This window comes from Mchenga conophoros, linkage group LG7 (genome assembly GCF_057382185.1).
Source record: "Mchenga conophoros isolate Kocher_MC1m ecotype Shallow Benthic linkage group LG7, M_conophoros_male_GT1.1, whole genome shotgun sequence".
NCBI lineage: Eukaryota > Metazoa > Chordata > Actinopteri > Cichliformes > Cichlidae > Mchenga > Mchenga conophoros.
Window position 1 is genome coordinate 38065927 of NC_140532.1, and position 20923 is coordinate 38086849.

General features: G+C 39.3%; 1 protein-coding gene across 4 annotated transcripts in view; it reads left to right on the forward strand.

Moving 5' to 3' along the window:
• il11ra (interleukin 11 receptor subunit alpha) overlaps positions 1-20923 on the forward strand; it is a 67355-nt gene that overhangs the window by 24021 nt on the left and 22411 nt on the right. Inside the window, exon 1 of one of the 4 annotated variants that reach the window (XM_085279170.1) lies at positions 19020-19200. The exons of the other annotated variants lie outside the window; for them this stretch is intronic. Coding sequence (XP_085135296.1) covers positions 19174-19200 — 27 coding nt within the window. The 5' untranslated portion in view covers positions 19020-19173. Of the gene's footprint in view, positions 1-19019; positions 19201-20923 lie in introns of those variants that run through there. 4 annotated transcript variants of the gene reach the window in all.

Below are 20923 nucleotides of genomic sequence, written 5' to 3' on the forward strand. Positions count from 1 at the left end.
GTAAAAAAACAAAAAAACTGTCAGACTTTAATAATTTGCTATTGTTTTAAATAAGGCAAATATTTCTGATGTACTAGTAATAAAAAAAACCTGTGCTGTTGGTAGTAGTTCTAATCTAGTTAACTGACATCACATATTTTAAGTCAATTTTTTTTTATTATGAAATACAATTGCTAATATCCTTGACAATGTAACAAATTACCTAGATCATGATTCAGAACCAAACATAACTGATTGACATGATCTTTCATTTTATCTGAATTTATGCGTTTTATTTGACAAACTGTCACAGTTTTGCGACTGGCGCACAGATACAATACCAAAGAGCAGAATTAAGTTTTGTCTATCATTAGTCATAAGGCCTGTACTACAAAGCACATTCAACACATCAAGGCTATCTTTCCATAATCTGGATTCACTTAACCTGAAAGTGGCGATCTGGATAAGTGGTCACAAAAAGCTTAACCTGCATGGTCGCATGAAAGGGGTGGCATTGTGAGCATCTGTTCACTAATGATTATTGAAAAGCGTACTGGAAACAGAAGCTGATTTTTCAAAAGATAAAAGTATAGTATTAGGCAAATATGAAGATATTAAAACAGACTGCAGCATAACTAAGGGAGGATTCAGGGTCACCTGGTCCAGCCTGAAATATATGCTTTAGCAAAAAGGAAAGTTTGAAGCCTAATGTAGTCTACTCGATGAGCTTTGTTGCTTGTACTTGCCGTTTCTTGCTGTCTTTTCACAAACCTCTCACTGAAAATGATGGTCCATACTGTCAATCTAGTTCACTTTACAAATTTTGATTTTAAAACACAACATCTGTGTGTGTAATTGGTGGAAACTAAAATACGCATTGTAAAAAAAAATAACATTGAGATAAAGTAGTTGTCTTTAATTGGTAAATCATAGGACCTTAAACAGGTATTTTCTATGATAATATAACAAGACATTTTCAGCCTGCATTTTTTTTTTTAATTCCAGACTTGTGAAATGACCTGCAGAACCCTGCCATGTGTTTTGTAGTGCTGTTCTTGCAAAGTGTGAACTCACGCAACACAGCAGGTTAAACTAGTCACTCACCAGAATAGGTAGCCTAACAAATCATAAATGTAACAATAAAAGTGAAGCAATCATTCTTTCAGCTGAACTCTTTAGGGGTCATCACAGCGGATCATCTCCTCAACCTCCTCCTATACCAGCATCCTCCTCTGTCACACCAACCTTCTGCCTGTCCTCCTTCACATCCATGAACCTCCTCTGAGGTCTTCCTCTTCTCGTCCTGCCTGGCAGCTCCATCATCAACATCCCTTGGCAGCCTCCTCTGCACATGTCCAAACCATCTCAGCCTTGTCTCTCTTTGTCTCCAAACCTCTGACCTGAGCTGTCCCTATGATGTAGTCATTTCTAATCCTGTCCATCCTGGTCATTCCCAATGAAAATCGTCATAGCTTTCCTCACTACCATTTTGTAAACCTTTCTTTTCCCTCTTGCTGCTTTCCTTTTATAACACATCACCCCTGACACCCATCTCCACCCCCTCTGAATTCTCCTCTTCAACTTACTGTAAAGCAATACTTAAACATTTTCAATAATTTTTCTAATTACCAACAAAATAATTCTGGATCAATATTATCAAGAATTTTGTGTTTGTGTAGGCATATATTCTGCCACAGAGGACAAAACTATAAGGAAATAAAGTCATGTCTACAACCTGATTCATATACTGCAAACAGAAAATTTTAAATACATTTAAAGCTTAAAACATCTCACCCTTTGCTTTGGCCACTTTGGTTTTTCCCCTTTTCCTCAAAGCCAGTCTTGCTTCCTTGCTCTCTTCTAAAACAGAAACACACAAACAATGGTAGCTGTTATTGTACAAAGCAGATTGTACTGGAATAGAATTTGAGTAGAATACATACAACAGTGTCACTACATTTCAGACAAAAGCTTAAACTCACCATCTACATCTGAACTCTCTTCACTGGTGGGCTCCGGTCTCTTTTGAGAGGAGAAATGCTCAGAACTTCCACCTGAAAAACAGAAACATTCATGTGCCACATCTTCCTAATTCACTGTGTTTTTGTACTGAATGACTCTGTAAAAAACCTGACCTTCATCCATCTCACTGCCTCCTCCTTTTTCATTTCTCTGGGGGACACGGAGTAGCTGCTATGTCAAATATTAGCCATCTGGAGTCACAAAAAACTTCAAACACAAACAGTATTGTTGACAAATATGACAAAAAACAAAGATGCAACAACAACGTGCAAAGGAGCAATCTTAGCTTCTCCAAGTGTCACTATGTCATCCTAGAAATGAAATTACTCTTCTTTTAGTTAAGATAATTAAAACAATGCAGCACAACCATTCAAAGGTGCCATTTGTGTAAACATGCACTGGACAAATGTAACAGTTTTTAATTTAGAATCTGGGTCGTGGTGATAAAACCACAAATCTCTGAGATGTCCTTTTTTCATGTGTTGTGAGTCTAGTTCTTGCTGTAATAAAAGAGCTCACTATAGAGTGAGTGTACATGATCAAGTGTTATCTGTTGTATAGACTACTGAGCACTGAACTAGGCCAACAGTGTGTTTCTTTGGCTGTAACATGCCACCCAGTTCATTTTACCATTAGGAACCCAAGCTAACAGGTTAACGTCACTCTCTAATATTAGTCAATGTCACATACATAACTTGCAGTTGCATAGCAGTTTATCAAAAATGCAGCTTATTCATGAGGCAGTATACCAACAGCTGTACTAGTGAGCAGGTAACACTTACCACCACTATCAGAACAGCCATTATCACTGCATGCGAGCGCCACGTTATCGTCTGCAATGTAAGAAATAAATATTGAAAGGATACAATTATATTTGGACATTTTTTATGAAGAGAGAAGTCTATAACATGACATTACTGTAAAATGTATAACCTAAGCTAATTTCTATTGTCATGAGCTTTAACCTCCTATGACCTGAACTCTTTCATGCCATTTTTAATTTCTCTTTGCTATTTGGGCTGATTGGGACCTGATGTAAAAACAAAGAATTATCTGAATTTTTTTTACCTCTCTTGTTTCTGAGAGGAGTGAGATCCACATACGAGGGCATTTGTTTTAAATTTCGATAGAACAGTGGCAGTATAATGTCCTTGTAGAGCAAAATTTAGTATTTTGGTCGAGACAACCCAAAATGTGATGTCCACATATGTGGACACCAGGTCCAAGGAGGTTAAAGTACACAACACTAACAATGCACCATAAAACAACAAGCAGGAGATCATGAATAGAAGACTAATCTTATTTTAAAACCAGTGCCCATTTAAATTTAAGATTATGCCAGTCAGGATTCAGTTTGAGGTCCTCTAGCAAGGAATTCTACATGTTCTCTCCTGAACAGGAAAAGCTGTTTCTCCAAACAGGGATTTAAGTGACATCAGCTTCCAGCTGGAAGCTAACAAAGCCAAAAACTAAATACGACCATAAGATCACTGAGCATGTGGGAAACCTGGTTAATAAGCATTTTTTTTTAATTTGTTTCAGAAAAATACATTTATTAAAATCATCAACCAAAAATTTCTTTAAAACATACCACTGCTGTGATGCTGACTTTGTCCTATTGCTTGATTATATACCATGAGACGGTGTTTGTAAACACGTTATACATGAAATTAAATGTAAAATAAATTCTCAGAGGATCAAACTATCTGTTGCATAAATAAATTGAATATATCCAAATAAATTTGTCATTTGAAAATCTGCTCATCATTTCAACCTGCTTAATAACAAAAATTTTCACATGTGAAAAGATATGTTTTTAAAGTTATAAGACTTCACTGAGCTCGTGTATTCCTGGCTGTAAGTAAAATAAGATGTTGTGGTATGACCGTGGTATCAGACTGCAGAGGACTGCACAGGTCTGCAATGAGGACACAGGCTGCAAACAAAAGTTACGTTCAACAATTTTTTGTCTTTGTCTCCTGTTTCTGTTGTCTGTTTGGGACTGTTTCTCATATCTGGCTTACATCATTTATATTATAAAATGCTGAGTTTCAACCATGTGTTGTCCTTGTGCCATTTTCAGGTAAAGAGGCTTCAAATGATTTTCTGATCAATGCCTATTTTATTTACATTTTATGCAGAACGTGGGGCCGATGTGATGCACATGAGTATTGTTCTAGCAGCAGTTGTTCATATTATAAGCAACAAAGAATCACATTTAGAAAACAATCACGTCTGATCTAAGAATCACCTATTCCCACCTTAACTGATAATGATTCTTAATGCATATTATAGTTTGTAGTATCTGTTGTTTGGTCTGTTGTTTGACACTCCTACGTACGATTCAGTAACGATTAAAGACTACATGTTCAAATATTCGATAAGAAGGCACATACCTGTATTTGGCTTGCTGCCGTGGCTTCCTTCACCTAATACCAAAGACAAAAGTCAAAGTTACTTCTCAGTTACAGTTAAATAATCCAGTTACAGTCAATAATGACTTGGAGGTGATACAGTAAAAGTGCACCAACAGTTTTGATGCAGCCCATTACCCATTCATTTACAGTAGCTCACCTCAATAAATATACAGGTGTCTTAGCAGTGAGCGCTCATGCAGGTGAACCTGCTGTAAAAATTGTGACCTACAACTCTATCAAATTTAAAGTAAAACAAAAAAAAAAACATGGAGCATCACAACGTTTCACCCGTTTTAGATATAGTAGTATTAGGCATTTAAAAAACAGAGTGTCATATAGGAAAGCTTATATGCCTTCTGATGGCTACACTGTTAGAGTGACATCATTTCCTTTTTTAACATACTTTTATTAATTACTCTCTGTACATAAAGCAATATTAGGACAGCATGTTATTGTTTCCTCCAAGGTGAGTCTTATTATAACACTAAAACATAGCAGCCAAAGAGACAACACATAAACACACTTTCAATTGTTGGAAGGCACAATTATAACACACTATACAAAAGGCTTATATTTTGTATAAGCATGTACATTATTTGCTTTGAATAGCCAAATTAATACTACATGACAGCCTTGATGTTCCACAGAAAAACACTATCTGAAGCCCACTTCAGCAACAGAACACCAGGCCTTCTGTCCAGTTATGTTTGACGGTGAAAAACAAATGAGAGGAATAAGACAAACGAGGCTAAACGGAGCACGCTGCTCAGCTGGGTCATGCTGATGTGCGGCTACGTCAGTAAATATACTGGACGGACAGACGCTGCTCAGTCACTGAAACATCGACACCAACATAAAACTCCATGTTGGCGTAAACACGTGGGAACGTTTATATTTGATGGATAAAGGAGGACAATGATTTCAAGCATTTTGGATTGTAAACACTTTAAGACAACAAAAGTTAAAGCATTGCTACGCGCATGCGTCACACTTCAGTCGTTTCCTTTACATATTTTGAAATGCTAACTTGATAGATGTTATAGCTGGGCAACTGAGGTTGGGTTTTAACAAAAGATTAAAGCGCTCGGAATAAAAGTGCCTTTCGACTAAATCTAGGCTAAAATTGTGACTTAAAAAGAAGGGGACAAAACCCAGTCAAGCTATAAAATGCCTTAAAGAGATACCCTAAATAAAACGGTACAAACCACAGTTTGGCCGCTTGTTATCTTTAATAAAGTTTGTGAAGAATTAAAAAGCATTCCACTAAGCTGTGTTGTGGCGAATCCACTTAGCCAAAAAAATGGATCGGACATCAATTGGAGAAACGATAGTCTTTATATAAGGCGTCAAAAGGGGGAATGTACAACAAATAAACTGCTCGACATCAGAGCAACATATAATGGCTTCCCAAAACTTTCTTTGCTAGCTAAAAACCCAGAGTAACTTTTGTCTACCACAAAGGATTCTGGGAAACGCAGTTTTCTAATGAAAATACCTGTTAAATAAATTAAATCTATAATTAACAGCTCTCACTAAACATGTGACTAACACTTAAATCACTTACAAAATAATCCAAATGCTGTTATCAAACAAACTGCACTAAAGTTACAACAAGCTGTCTTGTTAAAAGGCTGGAACTCACACAGGTCTGCAACCAAAACACTGCATAGGATTTTTCATTTTAGACTTTTACTCACTGAAACCGTGAAAAATCTCTAACTTCATGTTTTCTTGCAAAAATCATGTTTTTACTGTAATTAAGCGTACATTTTTCCCCTTTAAACTGAAAACCAGATCCGATAATTATTTCTTACGTTAATTTTATATTTCTAAGAGCGAGACTGAAGAGAAATACAGATAGAAATTGCCAGAAATTGAGGGGGAGGGGACGGTAGGTTTGGCATAAAATTTAGTGTTAAATATATCACGAAGGAATCGGTTTTTGTTCCTATGTTCAATTATAAGAAAAATTATGCATAGTTAATTGTAATAAAATATAGATTGAGATGAACTTTATGCATTGTTCAATTAAAAAAAAGTATATTTACTGCCATGTCATTAAGTTAAAAAAAAATTAAACTTAATGTAAGATACCTTTTTCTTTCGTTTCTTAGAAAGACAACATTTGCACAGTTTTCATATAGCAAAAATGTGAAATCTTACCTGCAGAAAGCGTGCTTTGCAGTCTTCAGAGCTCCACTTAAACGGCTACTCCGACTGTGGACTGAATGACGTCACATGCCCTGCAAAAGTTTGAGAGCTGCAGTGCAGGTGCGCGGGGGGAGGGTCACTGATGGAGGAGCAGAGAGAGCCAAAGTTTTCTCCTCAGCTCTGACTCTCAAACCTGATTTACAGGCTACAATATGTGAAATAAAGGAATCCTGACATTTATTTTAACTACAGTTTAGTACACATTATGAAATCACAAAATAAAATTTATCTAAAGTAAGATTTAGTTTTACAGTCTAATTAAACTTTATATATATCAGTAGTGGAAAGAGCCATTACCATATTATTTATTTATTTTACACACACACTAAACAGCTATATTAGGTACACTTTGCTAGTCCTGGTTTGGACTCTCTTTTGCCTTCAGACCTGCCAAAGTGCTGGAAACATTTACCTGCCCCTCCCCCACTGCAGCAGCTATGGGGGAGGTGCAGGGCATCAGTTAAGTTGGGAGCAGAGTGAGCTACAATTCTCTGCTCAGCTCTCACTCAGGCTCAGGCTTAGTGTACTGGCCAGAACACATGAAACAAAGGAACCCTGACATGTTTTACTACAATTTAGTACACATTATAAAAGCACATACCAAGATTTATCTAAAGTAAGATTTAACTTTACAGCCTAATTTTACTTTATATACATCAGTAGTGGAAAAGTACTTAGTATTTATCTAAAAGTATTATTACCATAGGGAAAAGAAATACATATATATACACACAGTGGACTCATTGCGAGCCCTTCAGGAGGCGAAATGATGCAATTTAATGCAAAATACGTATTTCATCTGCTATGATGGGAAAGCCAGATATTTCATAGATGAAACTTTGAAATATCTGGCTTTTGATGATGATCAAACATTATTTTTTCTGCATATAGGGGAGAAGCATGTTAGGAGTCGAAGAGAAGGACAGGCAGGAGCGTGGAGGTACTATGACTGGCAAAGGGAGAGAGCTGGCTGATATGACTGGAGAGAAGGAAGGTAGATTTACTGTGTGTGCAGGAGACCAGGTTGAAGGTTGGATGTCAGTTAGAAGAGAAAGAGGAATTCTGCAGTTAGTTTGATAAAGTGGTAGAGAGTGTTGATTGGAGCAGACTTCAGTAGCCATGTAGGTGAAGGAAAGAGAGATAATGAGGTGTTAGATAGGTATAGTGTTAAGCAGAGAAATGCACAAGGTCAAAATTAGGAAGATGGAAATGGCTGGGGTGAACTCATACTTCAAGAAGAAGGAGGAACAGAAGGTGACGTAGAAGAGTGGAAGAAAGTGTACACAGGTGGCTTACATCCTAAACAGAAGGGTCAGTCTGAAAGAGATAGGAGACTGCAAGGTGGTGTCAGGAGAGAATGTAGCCATGCAGCATTGGACACTAGTCTATAGGATGACTTTGGACGTCAAGAAGAGGAAGAGAATGAAGGCAGAGACAAGAACTAAATGGTGGAAGCTGAAGAAGGAAGAATGTTGTGCAGTTGTTAGTTCAGGGAGGAGTAGACATTCTCTGGGTGGAAGGGAAGTGTTACCAGATGACTGGAAAAATACAACTGAAATGGTGAGAGAAAGGCAAAGAAGGTGTTTGGTGTATCTTTTGGAGAGAGAAAAGAGGACAAGGAGACTTGGTGGTGGATTGGACACTTTCCTGTAGTTCCTCAAAGGAATAGCTAAGAGAAAGTGCGATAGTCAGGGGAGATGGATAAAAGTAGACAGGAATACTGGGAGGCCAGGCCAACTGCAAAGATAGAGGTGGCAAAGGAAAAAGCTTATACTGAGTTGTACGTGAGGCTGGGTACTAAGGAAGGAGAACAGTACTTGCATGAATTAGCTATACAGAGATTGAGCTGAAAAGGATGTGCAGCAGGTTAGAGTGATTAAGGATAAAGATGGTGAAGAGAGTGTGTTGAGAAGATGGAAGATAGAAGTATTCTCTCACTGTCTTCATTAATGAAGACATTAATAAAGACAGAAACTGAGGACAGATGGAGGAAAGTTAGTGAATCAGGAAGCGCAGGGGATAAGTAAGGAGGAAGTGAAGGCAGCTATGAAGAGAGGAAAGGCAGTTGGTCCACATGACATATCTGTGGTGGTATAGAGATGTTGAGGAGAGAGGACTTTTTTTTTTTTTTTGCCTGTCCCGTTTGGCTCTTTTGCCATCAGAATTATTGTCTAAAGGCAAAGAAAGATGCCCAACGGATTTACTTTACCAAATTGACCATCCCAGCCTTGCCGTAATGGTCCATTTGATTCACCTTTTATTGTTTATTTTATTTTCACTTGTTGAATACGGGACAGACTTGACTGGGGGAAAGAAGGGGAGAAAGAAAGAGAAAGAGCTGAGAAGAGGGATAGGGGAGAAGGGCAAAAAAACAAAAACCAACAGAATGGGCAGAAAAAGAAAAAAAAATGCATCTATCGATCACCTGGATCACCTGTTGAGAAAGAAAAAAGAAAACAAGCAGAAGAGAACAAGAGTAATAGAATAAACAACATCACAATGATATATGGGAATATGACAGTAAATACTAAATATTAAACATTATTGTGCAGCACATAGGATCAACAGAACACAGTGTGCTTTGAGGTAGGAGCCAAAAAGGGTGTAGTTTGTGGGTGTGATCACCCGTGTGTACACCTGTGAGCATGGACGCGCTTCCATCCATCCATCTTCATCCGCTTTATCCGGAGCCGGGTCGCGGGGGCAGCAGCCTAAGCAAAGAGGCCCAGACCTCCCTCTCCCCAGCCACCTCCTCCAGCTTATCCGGGGGAACACCAAGGCGTTCCCAGGCCAGCCGAGAGATATAATCTCTCCAGCGTGTCCTGGGTCTGCCCCGGGGCCTCCTCCCGGTGGGACATGCCTGGAACACCTCACCCAGGAGGCGCCCAGGGGGCATCCTTGTCAGATGCCCGAACCACCTCAGCTGGCTCCTTTCGATGTGGAGCAGCAGCTGCTCTACTCTGAGCCCCTCCCGGATGGCCGAACTTCTCACCCTATCTCTAAGGGAGAGGCCAGCCACCCTTCGGAGGAAGCTCATTTCTGCCGCTTGTATCCGCGATCTCGTTCTTTCGGTCACTACCCACAGCTCGTGGCCATAGGTGAGGGTAGGGACGTAGATCGACCGGTAAATGGACGCGCTTGTTTTTTTAAAAGGTTCCTTCATGTAATGATCTGCTAGAGGGTGTGGGGGGGCCACAGCCCCGTCCTCCAGGGCATGAAGCAGGTATGGAGGAGATCAAAACTCCAGACATCCAGAGGCCCCCAGAACACAAGAGACCAAGGAAGACCAACAGAGGGGCAGCCGCGCCACTGTCCCAGTAAGAGCTGAGGAGAGTCCTAGATGAGGGCTCACTCAGCAGCCGCGGAGCAGAAGCCAGGGGGAGTTGCAGTGACGCGCCCGTGAGCTCCGCCGGCAGCCAGCTGTGCCTGAGTGACCGAGCCCCAGGCTGAGAGGCCGGGGGCACCCCACCTCCGAAGTGGCCCGAGCGAGCCCCAGGCTCCAGGCCCCGATAAGCGGCCGCCAAGGAGTGAGCCGGTGTGTACCTGGACGCCCATCCCCTCATCCTCTCATATGCACTTCACACTCAACCAACGTGGAGACAGACATAAAGAGACGCTGTACACACGATCACACTCCCCAAGCGTACTCAACGAACCGGGTCTAGGTACCCTTGCCCCTGGAGGGGGGAACTGCACCCAGACCCAGGTGGTGTTACCCTTTTCCCTGCGGTGGGGAGAGGCAGACCGCCCCGACTCCGCAGCAGCAGGGAGGCCCCACACTCCAGATGGCCAACTCCTCCTCCTAGCCCCCCCGCTCCAGCAGGCCGCAGATAACGGGGGTGAGAGAAGACTCCAAACCTCCTTCCACCCGCTTATTGTAGTGTTGATGCATGTGTGTTCTAAGGTGCATTTAAAACCCAGGAGGGCATGGAGCTACCTGCCAGAGAGCAGCAGGTAAGCGCATAGTCCCTCCTGCTAGCCCTCAATGTCTACGTGTATTTAAAATTGAGAGGTGGGCAACCACGCGAGGGGTGAGGTGTACACCCTGATGGTAATTTGGATTCCGTGTATCGTGCCCACTCCCAGAGAGGACTTTTTAACCAGATTGTTTAACACAAGTTTGGAGAGTGAGGAATGAATAAGTGTACTGATACCAGTTTTCAAGACCAAGGGTGATATGCAGAGCTGTAGTAACTACAGAGCGATAAAGCTGAGACACACCAAGAAAGAGTTGTTGAAGCTAGGTTAAGAAGAGAGGTGATGATCCATGAGCAGCAGCATGGCTTCTCACTGAAAAAGAGCAGTGCAGATGTGATGTTTGCTTTGAGTGTGTTGATGCAGAAGTATAGTGAAGGTCAGAAAGAGTTGCACTGTGTCTTTGTGGATCTGGCAAAAGAATATGATGGGATGCTAAGAGAGGAACTGTGGTACTGCATGAGGTAAGTCTGGATGTGAGGGTGGTGCAGGATGTGTTCAAGGTGAGGGTGGGATTACATCAGGGATCTGGAGTCAGGAGGAGGGACAGGAAACAGAAATGAGTATACAAGAAGGACAGCTCATGCTGAATGGTATGGAGAGAAAGTTAGAGACAAGGCTGAGATGATTCAGACATATGCAGAAGAGGGATAGAGGAAATACTGGACAAAGGAGGGAGAAAACAGCATGACCTCAGAGATGACCTCAGAGGTCAACACCAGAGCCTCTGGTGTTGTGACCCCTAAAGAGAGCATTTCTCTCTCATATGTATATATATATATATATATATATATATATATATATATATATATATATATATATATATATATGTATATGTATATATATATATATATATATATATATGTATATATATATGTATGTATATATATATATATATATATATATATATATATATATATATATATATATATATATATATATATATATATATATATGTGTGTGTGTGTGTGTGTGTAGATGAATGATGGATCAGGTGATCACATAACATGTAATGTGATCACCTGATCCACCATAGAGATCATAGAGGTCCTCTTTTGGATTGAGATCTGGTGACTGTAGAGGCCATTTGAGTACAGTGAACTGAACTGTTATGTTTAAGAGTGCAATTTGACATCATTTGAGCTTCTTGACACTGGTTATTATCCTCCTGGAAGCAGCCATAATGAGATGGGCACTTCTGATGGATGGGACATATTTAATTTTTATAAAGTATTACAGAACACATGAGTCAATATTATATTGCATTACAGATTATATATTAATGGTAGATTTTCACTAATAGAAGCTTACAGTAGAGGAACCAGGTTTTAATATAAAAGGGAACACAGCAATATATGTATCCTTTGTACGGAAGCCCATGCTTTAATATAATCTATCAAAATTCACCAGTATGATTTATAATAGTTTGAAAAATACTTGAAACAAAACTACAGTTTCTTGCACATTGTCTATATTTATGTTATGTAGACACAATTTGTAGCTCACTACTAAAGCAGGGTCAAGGTGGTTTTTCAGATTCAGTCTCCTATTTGTGGAGATATTTTGGTAAAATATGCTGGTAACACTAAATCGAAAGCAGCCCCTCAAGACGTTAAATGATTTTTTTTTTTAACTGAATGCTCTAAAAAAGTTACTTATATGCCATTTCTATAGCAGAGATAAAAGTATGGTTTAAAAAGAGACGCCTAAAATGAGAACCAGAAGGCAGAAATGATGAGCTGCATTAATAATTTCTAAACCTGTCTCACATTAACTGATCAAACCCATGTTAACTAGCACACTGTTTAGTTTAAATTGAAAATCCAGTCGTAATTTTTCAGGAACTGAAGCACTGTCTCGTAGCCCAGTTTAGGCCAGTCCATATTCAATATTTCTATTTCAGCATTTAATTTCAAAAATTGTATTGGTGTGCTTTCCAATTTGGGTAGACCAAGACCAGATATTAAAAGTAAGACATAATAATATGTTTAACTTACCTTGTAGGGTCTTTACCCTAAAGTATAAAGTGCCCTCAGGTGACCTTTGTTGTGCTTTGGTGCTATATAAATAAAATTGAATTGAACTTCAAGGCGATAGAGCACTATTTATTTCTCCTTCATTAGATAAACTGTCATTATCTTCATTTGTAGTGAATGGGCAAAGACAGTAGTTGGCAGTAGAGTGCAAAAAAGTTCTTGGGTGCAGTGACTGTCCAAAAGCAGTAGGGGCAGTAGAGAGCAAAAAGTACTTGGGTGCAGTGACTATCCACAACCATAAGGGGCAGAAGGGCAGTAGAGAGCAAAAAGGCTCAGGAGCAGTGATTTTTCATAACCACTAGTAGCCAGTAGAGAGCAAAAGTGTGTGTATGAAAAGAATAGCAGTGTGTATAGAAGTGTGTATTTTTTCTCGTATTTCTATCTTTCTGAGGACCTCGCTCAAACTTTGAGAGAAGCATAAAAATGGCCTCTAGAAGCCATTACAGTGAAAAACAAGTGAGGACCATATTAAATGTCCTCACTTTCCCAAAAGGTCCTCACTCGTAAGGTCTAAAACCCGCGATGGTCCTCGCAAGTATAGCAGAACAAGCACACACACACACACACACACACACACACACAGATACATGTGGGAACACGTGCATCTGTGTGTGTTTGTTAAGCACTCTGGTGATGCAACTCAGATTTCGTTGTGTTTTCAAATGAAGTGACAATAAAGGCTTTGAATTTGAATAAATGACCAGAAACACATTTTCACATAATTACCAGTTCCATACACTGACACAGATTCTTATCCTAATGAGGCCACATACTGTCTTTCTTTACGATGTGAAAAGCCTTCAAAACAAAGAGACTTAAAATTGCCACAATGATTCTAGACACATTTACTGGCACAAACGGAGTCTACTACAAGGCTGACGGCTAATCACTGATTTTATTGCCTGTCAAAGTTCAGCTCTGGCTGCTGGGCTGGGGTCAGCAAACACTAAGCTTTAAGATCACTTTGGGTTCCTCACTATTATTACGTTAGCATGCTTTCTGTGCAGATGCTTGCTAAGAACTGAAGCGTTAGCAATAAAAATACATGTAAAATCCATATTTCTGCTCCGTAAAGGCTGTAGACCCCTCCAGGCCGCAGAGCCATTGTAAGGGCGACCGTGGCTCAGGGGGTTGGGAATCGCATCTGTAACCGGAAGGTCGCCGGTTCGATTCCTGGGCTCTCTGTCCTGGTCGTTGTGTCCTTGGGCAAGACACTTTACCCTACTTGCCTACTGGTGTTGGCCAGAGGGGCCGATGGCGCGATATGGCAGCCTTGCTTCTGTCAGTCTGCCCCAGGGCAGCTGTGGCTACAACTGTAGCTTGCCTCCACCAGTGTATGAATGTGAGAGTGAATGAATAGTGGTATTGTAAAGCGCTTTGGGTGCCTTGAAAAAGCGCTATATAAATCCAATCCATTATTATTATAATGCAAGTAATGACATTGTAACTGTTTTGTAATTAGTACAATAACGCTCTACTTTACGTCCTGACCATAACACATTTTATAGGTCTATTTTTCATGTATGTATGGATTGAGCTATTTTAAAGTCCAACTCTATATTCAGAGCTCCTCTCCTGGTCTCAGTATGTCAGAGCACTATTATTAAAAAGATGTCAAAACACAGAAGAATAGTGTTAATTAATTTCCAGCTCCACAATGATTGAAGTTTTAATAAAAATATACTTGCCCTATTATTGTCCTATTTTTTTCCTCCTTGTAGAGGAATAATTTCCCATGCTTATCACTTTTCCTATTTTCTCAGGATCATGACACCTCCTCTGTCCACTTCACTTGTTTTCTTATCTTGTGCACTCAAGACACGTCTGCATTACATGGTTTTGGTTTTGATATGTGACTGAATGCGTTTCCCCTCTCTGGGTACCTATAACATTAGTGTTTCTCCCTCCTATGCATTTTTAAAAATATCTTTGTAGTTTTCTTCTATTTCATTTTAAACTCTTATTAGTAGTTGCTAGAATCTCTTTTGGATTAGTCATAGCTGTAAGGTGAGACATAGCATGTACCTGGCAAGCTGGGACCAAAAAAAAAAAAAAAAAGTAAAAACAGAATAGGCAAAGGGGTAAAAATCATAATGGGCCAGGTATTATCTGACCAACTTTTATGGAATGGTTTGTCTCCATAGTTTAATAGTTGAATATGTCCAAGAGTCTGCTAAGACATCAAGAAATATGATATGAAGAATATGAAGAAATTGGTGTTGGGATAACGGCAAATCAGATAACATTTAAAGTTATACAGGAGGCAACCTGCTTCTGTCCGACTCATTGACTGCAGTCACTGTGAAAATAATTGGTGAAGGTTTGACCCGTTGTTCCTGATGTGTGGAGTCTTCATTGTCTGTGGCTCACAAGTCCATCCCCAGCTCCAATATAGCACTACATGTCAGCTGTAGATGCCAACAGATTTGAGATTTATCACGGTAAGCCCCAGTATTATCACAAACAGATTGGCTGTAAGTGCCAACTTGACTCAATTCATTCAAGATCTGACTCTCTTATTGCGCTTTTAACCCTGTTGTATTATTGTCTTGACCTACCAAAGTTGGTGTGAAGTTGGCAACGCTCTTCAAGTGGTTTCACACTTGGTTCCTGTCTTGGATGTGACCGTTTGAAAGGCAAGAATCTTGATTGCACATCTGTTTTCCTTATTGCGACTGTATCCTTATTGTCATTAATAGCACCCATGTTAGTTTTTACCCTGGTTTTATGTATCTTAGAAATGACCTTAAGTACAATTTAAAAATATAAATGTATAAATTAAAAAAAATTAAAAGATTGGGGGGATAAAAAAAACCCCACACATAGAGTGCTTCACAAATTTATTAGACCACTCCTATAAAAAAAAGAAAACACAAATATTTTAGCAATTTGTCAAAAAGTTGTTTGAAACCATAAATAAACTGAATTCAGGTTTTATTCCCAATTTGAGCCAGCACACTGTCAATTACTCAAGCATGACAGTCAACCACTAACTCTAATAAAATTAAAAATAAATGCAAGTGCTTTACTATTTTTTCTGGTTTTTTTAATAAAACAGTAAATTGAAACCTTCATAGATGAGAACATATTATTTATTTTAGTATTAAATAATATGCATTCGGTTAAAAAGCTTATTTGAGCACTTATAATGCAATTATTGAGCACTGTATATTTAATAATAGTAATAATTCATGGAATGATTGGCTCCTTACAAAACAGGCTGGTAAAATTTAAAACTAACATTAAAATGTATCAAATATTTAAGCCTCTGAAAGGAGCTGCCTTTCAGAAAAACCAAAATAAATGAAGAAAAAAGCAACAAAAACACAGTCCTGCAACACACCTTTTCTGTTTCGGGTGCACTTGTGGATATCAGTATCTTCTGCTCACACTTGTACCACCAACTCAGTTTCCCACACTTTCACAAACGGATAAATCGACTGGGATACACTTAGACTGCATGCATCTCTATTTCACACTGACATGGGTGCGCAATCACATCCATATCAGTGAGTATTTTCCACTTACTTGGATAGGCATACAAATAAGCTGAAAGATATATGTCCACAAACTTACAGGAAGCCTGACGCATAATGAAGCTCTTGACATGTGGAAATACAAACACACACATGCCAGTCGGCAGTGTTTTTGTCACTGGAAAGGTCAGACAGAGTGGGTGTGCGGTGATTGCCATAGTGACCTGGGTAAACACCAGTGTCATTGTAGTCCTTGCCCATCATCTTGCAATAAGCCATGTTGTTGGTTTAGCGCACACTGTGTACTTTTTTAACTCTGTCTCACACAGACACACACAATATACATGCTTAGGTTAGGTAATCCCTCAGTTGATCATCATTGTTTTCTTGAATGAAGTGACACACACACACACACACACACACACACACACACACACGTACTCATGTACAAGCTGATGACCTAACAATGCAGGCAATATTCTAAATTAAACATCATGTAGGTTAATGTTTGATTGATGACATCGACTCCAGTGACTCGTCTTTATGAACAGGACATCCTGTAATATTGTTTTTGTCACTGGACAGTAAAACAGTGAGTCTGTATGAGAGTGTGTCTAATAGTTTTTGTGCATTTCTTTTTTACACTTAACATTACCATTTATTTCCATTTGTTAATTTTTGTCTACATTTTAGCCTCCAGTCGTTTGCTCTTTGTCCTTTCTCTCTGTTTCTTCTGCTCTATTTTCTCTCTCATTCTCTGTCTCGTTTCTTCTCTTGTAAAGCTGTTTGAATGTGCCGTGGCATGCCAGAGTCTGAGTGACTCACCATGTGGGATTGTGCTGCCAACGAGAGGACTGGCTAATAGAGATTCCTTTTGGATTGGATTATTCACTGTCAGTGTGTGCACGCCTCATTTTACTATGAAGTTCTTTTTATAATCACATTTTTTAAAGTAAAATGACACATCTGTGTTTGACTTTCCTTATTTTAGAGCTACTGGAGTTGCAGTTATTGCTTGCCTTTTTGTCAGGATAACTTAACCAGTTCAAAGGTGAAAGTCATCTCTGTTGGATGGGTTGGAAGACATTTCTACAAGTTCCCTTGTATCAGTTATTCTTAATACTCTGGAATGCACTAAAAGGCATAGAAGTCTACAAAAATAGGAGCAGTTTCATTTTCAAGAGTAAATGTCTCATTGATAGACTTAAGGCAGCTGTTGTTTTGCATCTTTGGGCATGTGGGAATACTTTCTTCACGGGTGCATCCTAGTGACAGAATCCATGGCTACATTCCCCTGTCTATTCTAGGTCTTGCTCGAAGAGTTACAGTAGAAAGGTGACTGGTGGTGGTGAGTCAGAGAACAGACACACACACACACACACACACACACACACACACACACACACACCTTATGAAAAGAAAGAATAGAAACTGGAGAATCTCTTAGTGGTCCTTCGGTTTTTTCAAGGCGTGGTGGTAATTTTGTATTTAGACTTGTGTTCCAGTAACCACTAGACTAAATAAGCACCGTAGCACATCATAGTTCACTCTAACTCATAACGTATACACTAAATAAAAGCGTAGTTCTCCACTTATGTATTTGGAAGACAACTTCAACCTGCTCAGTAAGTGCTTTGTGGTAATCCCGGGCTTGTACAGATTTTATCAGTCAGGTTCCTTCAGCTGTGGAGGTCTAGTATCACAGAGATTGGTTGAAGAACGAGGTCAGCTGTGCTTTCAGTGGCAATAATGAACTGTCATTGGTACCTTTTAGCTTCACCTTGAAAAGTTTATCATCACAGTTCATGGTTTTTCATGAAATTTCAGAAGATGGTTCAAATAGTTTTTTAAGCTAATAATTTAGATTTGAAAAATAACCAAAGAGAGAATTTCACTTTGGCATAGAAGAAGGGGTGAGGGACTCAAAAGTTTCACTTATTTGTATTATTATACTGTATTTATTATAGCAGTTGTAGGTGCAAGGTAGGGTTTCTTATGTTTTTTTGTTTGTTTATTATTTATCTGTTGTCACAGCAGTGTACATTCAAATCACTCATTTACTATAAGATTAAACAGCTGGGAACGTTCTCTAAAAAGGGAAGAAATATCCAAAACAAAATAACAACATACAGTTGTAAATCAGTTTTCACTTTTCTTTGGCTAAGGAAAGAGCTTTGGTCCCGAATAATCCCTAGTAATACAGTAGCCTAAGACATTAGCTTAAGGTACTAGGATGAAATTCTAAACTCAGTTGAGAAGCTTCATCTAACAGAGATGAACTATTATTTTCTATTATTTTTCAGTGACATCCTGTCCCTCACTGACTCAAGACACCTCCAGTTTCTTAACACTGACCTTCTGAATCAGTTTGTTGGTTCTGCTGGCATATCTGGCACTGTTGCTAAGCCCACCAGCAGAAAACAGAAAAGTAAATAGCACTTGCTGCTACAGACTGGTCTCCAACATCTTGAAGATCTTCAGGAACAGTTAACCAATTTCAGATTCACACTTTAAACTAGGGATTCAAACTCTGACAGTTAACTGTTTCGAGGGTATGATGCAGCCTTCCATAATAGAGTGACTTATTAACCACAGCTAACTTGTGGAAAAAATGTCCACAAATGAGTGACTTGTTAACTACAGTTGTGGTGAAAATATTCTTCAATGAACAAATGTTTTAAACCCAGGATATCATTCATAACCATCCATAAATATTGTTTATTTACTCGTGTAGTTGAAATCCTGGTCCTGGATGTCAACACAGAGAATGAGCAGGAATGTGTTGCTTATTAATGAGAGGACAGATTAGCTTTTTGGTCTCAGGGAGAAGCATTGTCTCCAAGTATTAGGGAAGAGGAATTAGAAATGTTTGCGTAAATATATTTACTGGACCTTGTACTGTCTGGCAACAGAGATGGAAAATGCCTGATCAGGAAAACACAAGCAGGGAGGGAGAAAATGAGACCTCTAAAGTTTTGAGAGGGGTAGGCAGAGATAAGAGGTGTGAATGGAAAAAATTATGTGGAAGTGAGTTCAGCATTATCTGCTCTGGTGGCTATGGATAAAAGAAGGACGTGGAATATGGTAAGATATTTTAAACAATGACATATTTATGTATAGTAATCCTTGAGCATTCTAGCACCCGAGGAAGGCACTATAAAACAGGAAAAACCTGGGGAAAAAAGCAACAAAAAAGACAAGGCAAGCAGTTGTAAAGACCTTTTAAGTTTCCCATATCTGAGGCACTGTTTACATCTACTCAGTTAGTTAAATTGATAGCACTTAAGTGAATTTAAAAACGGTTGTATTATTCCAGTAGAGGATTAAGCTGGTCTGGATACATATTTAAACAATTGCTTGAAGGGCAGTGACATTACAGCTGTATGGACAATATATTGAAATACTCAACACTCATTTTATATAGCTGTGCATTACTTAATTTGTTTACTTTTGTGTCACTTTTTGCATTACTTTTCTGCTATTCTTGCAATTATTAGTGCAAAGTTGATTAAAAACGAGCCCAACTTTACTCAATGTCTTTGTGACCGCAGTTCTACTGTAGAAACAGGCAGCATTTCCTTTGGTGGATGCCCATTTCAGCAAGACTATAGTTACAGTGGGTTGTTATTTTAATTTCTTGGATGGGTTGGTCCAGTTCTTGGAAGGACTAGCCACTTTTTGAAGAATGCCACATAATGCAAAGTACTTCCCAGCCTTAGAGCTGCATGCCCTGCTTTTAAATGATACTAATCCACTATCCCACATTTTTCCCTGTTTGATTTTTAGGAAATCGCATTATGTATTCATAAACTTGGTAGTTTAGGTTAGATGAGCTTTTAAGCTCAGTCACAGATTTTCTGTTGATTGCGCTGTTAATAAACTATTTTGGCATGGCTCAGTTTTCTTAAACATTTGCTCACTCAACTCAAATTTGGCCTTTTTACAGTGTGGAAAATGTGGCCAAGGTCCCATTGCTAAGCGGAGTAAGGAAAACAAGCACGTGTCAAGGTCTTAAACAGTAAGCAACTAGCTTAGAGTGTTGTATAGATAACACTACATTGCCACATGATATGCATCATTGGGAATAGAGTGCTTCTATGTTCCTTTATAGAGTTTTAAGACCCGAACTCTTCCACGGCATGCATTTTTAATTTCTCTTTGATATTTGGGCATATTGGGGCCCGATGCATATTGGGGCTTATTTTTGTTTTTATGAAAAATCAGAGCCACATATGAGGATATTTGTTTCAAATTTTGATAGAACAGTAGCAGTATAATGTCCTCGTAAGTGGATATCAGGCACTTGTAGAGCAAAATTGAGTATTTTGGTCCAAATAACCCAAAATGTGATGTCCACATATGTGGACGCCAGGTCCTAGGAGGTTAAAGCACGTTTAAATTGTAAATGTATTTGTATAGTGCTTTACTAGTCCCTAAGGACCCCAAAGCGTTTTACACATTCAGTCATTCACCCATTCACGCACACATTCACACACTGGTGATGGCAGCTACATTGTAGCCACAGCCACCCTGGGGCGCACTGACAAAGGCGAGGCTGCCGAACACTGGCGCCACCGGGCCCTCTGACCACCACCAGTAGGCAACAGGTGAAGTGTCTTGCCCGAGGACACAACGACCGAGACTGTCCAAGCTGGGGCTCGAACCGGCAACCTTCCGATTACAAGGCGAACTCCCAACTCTTGAGCCGATTTATGGGTGATTTAACCTGGATTTTATACAGATATGCATGCTGTACTTCTCCTTAACCTCCACTTTTCAAATGACTCACTGTATAAATTTTTTCTTG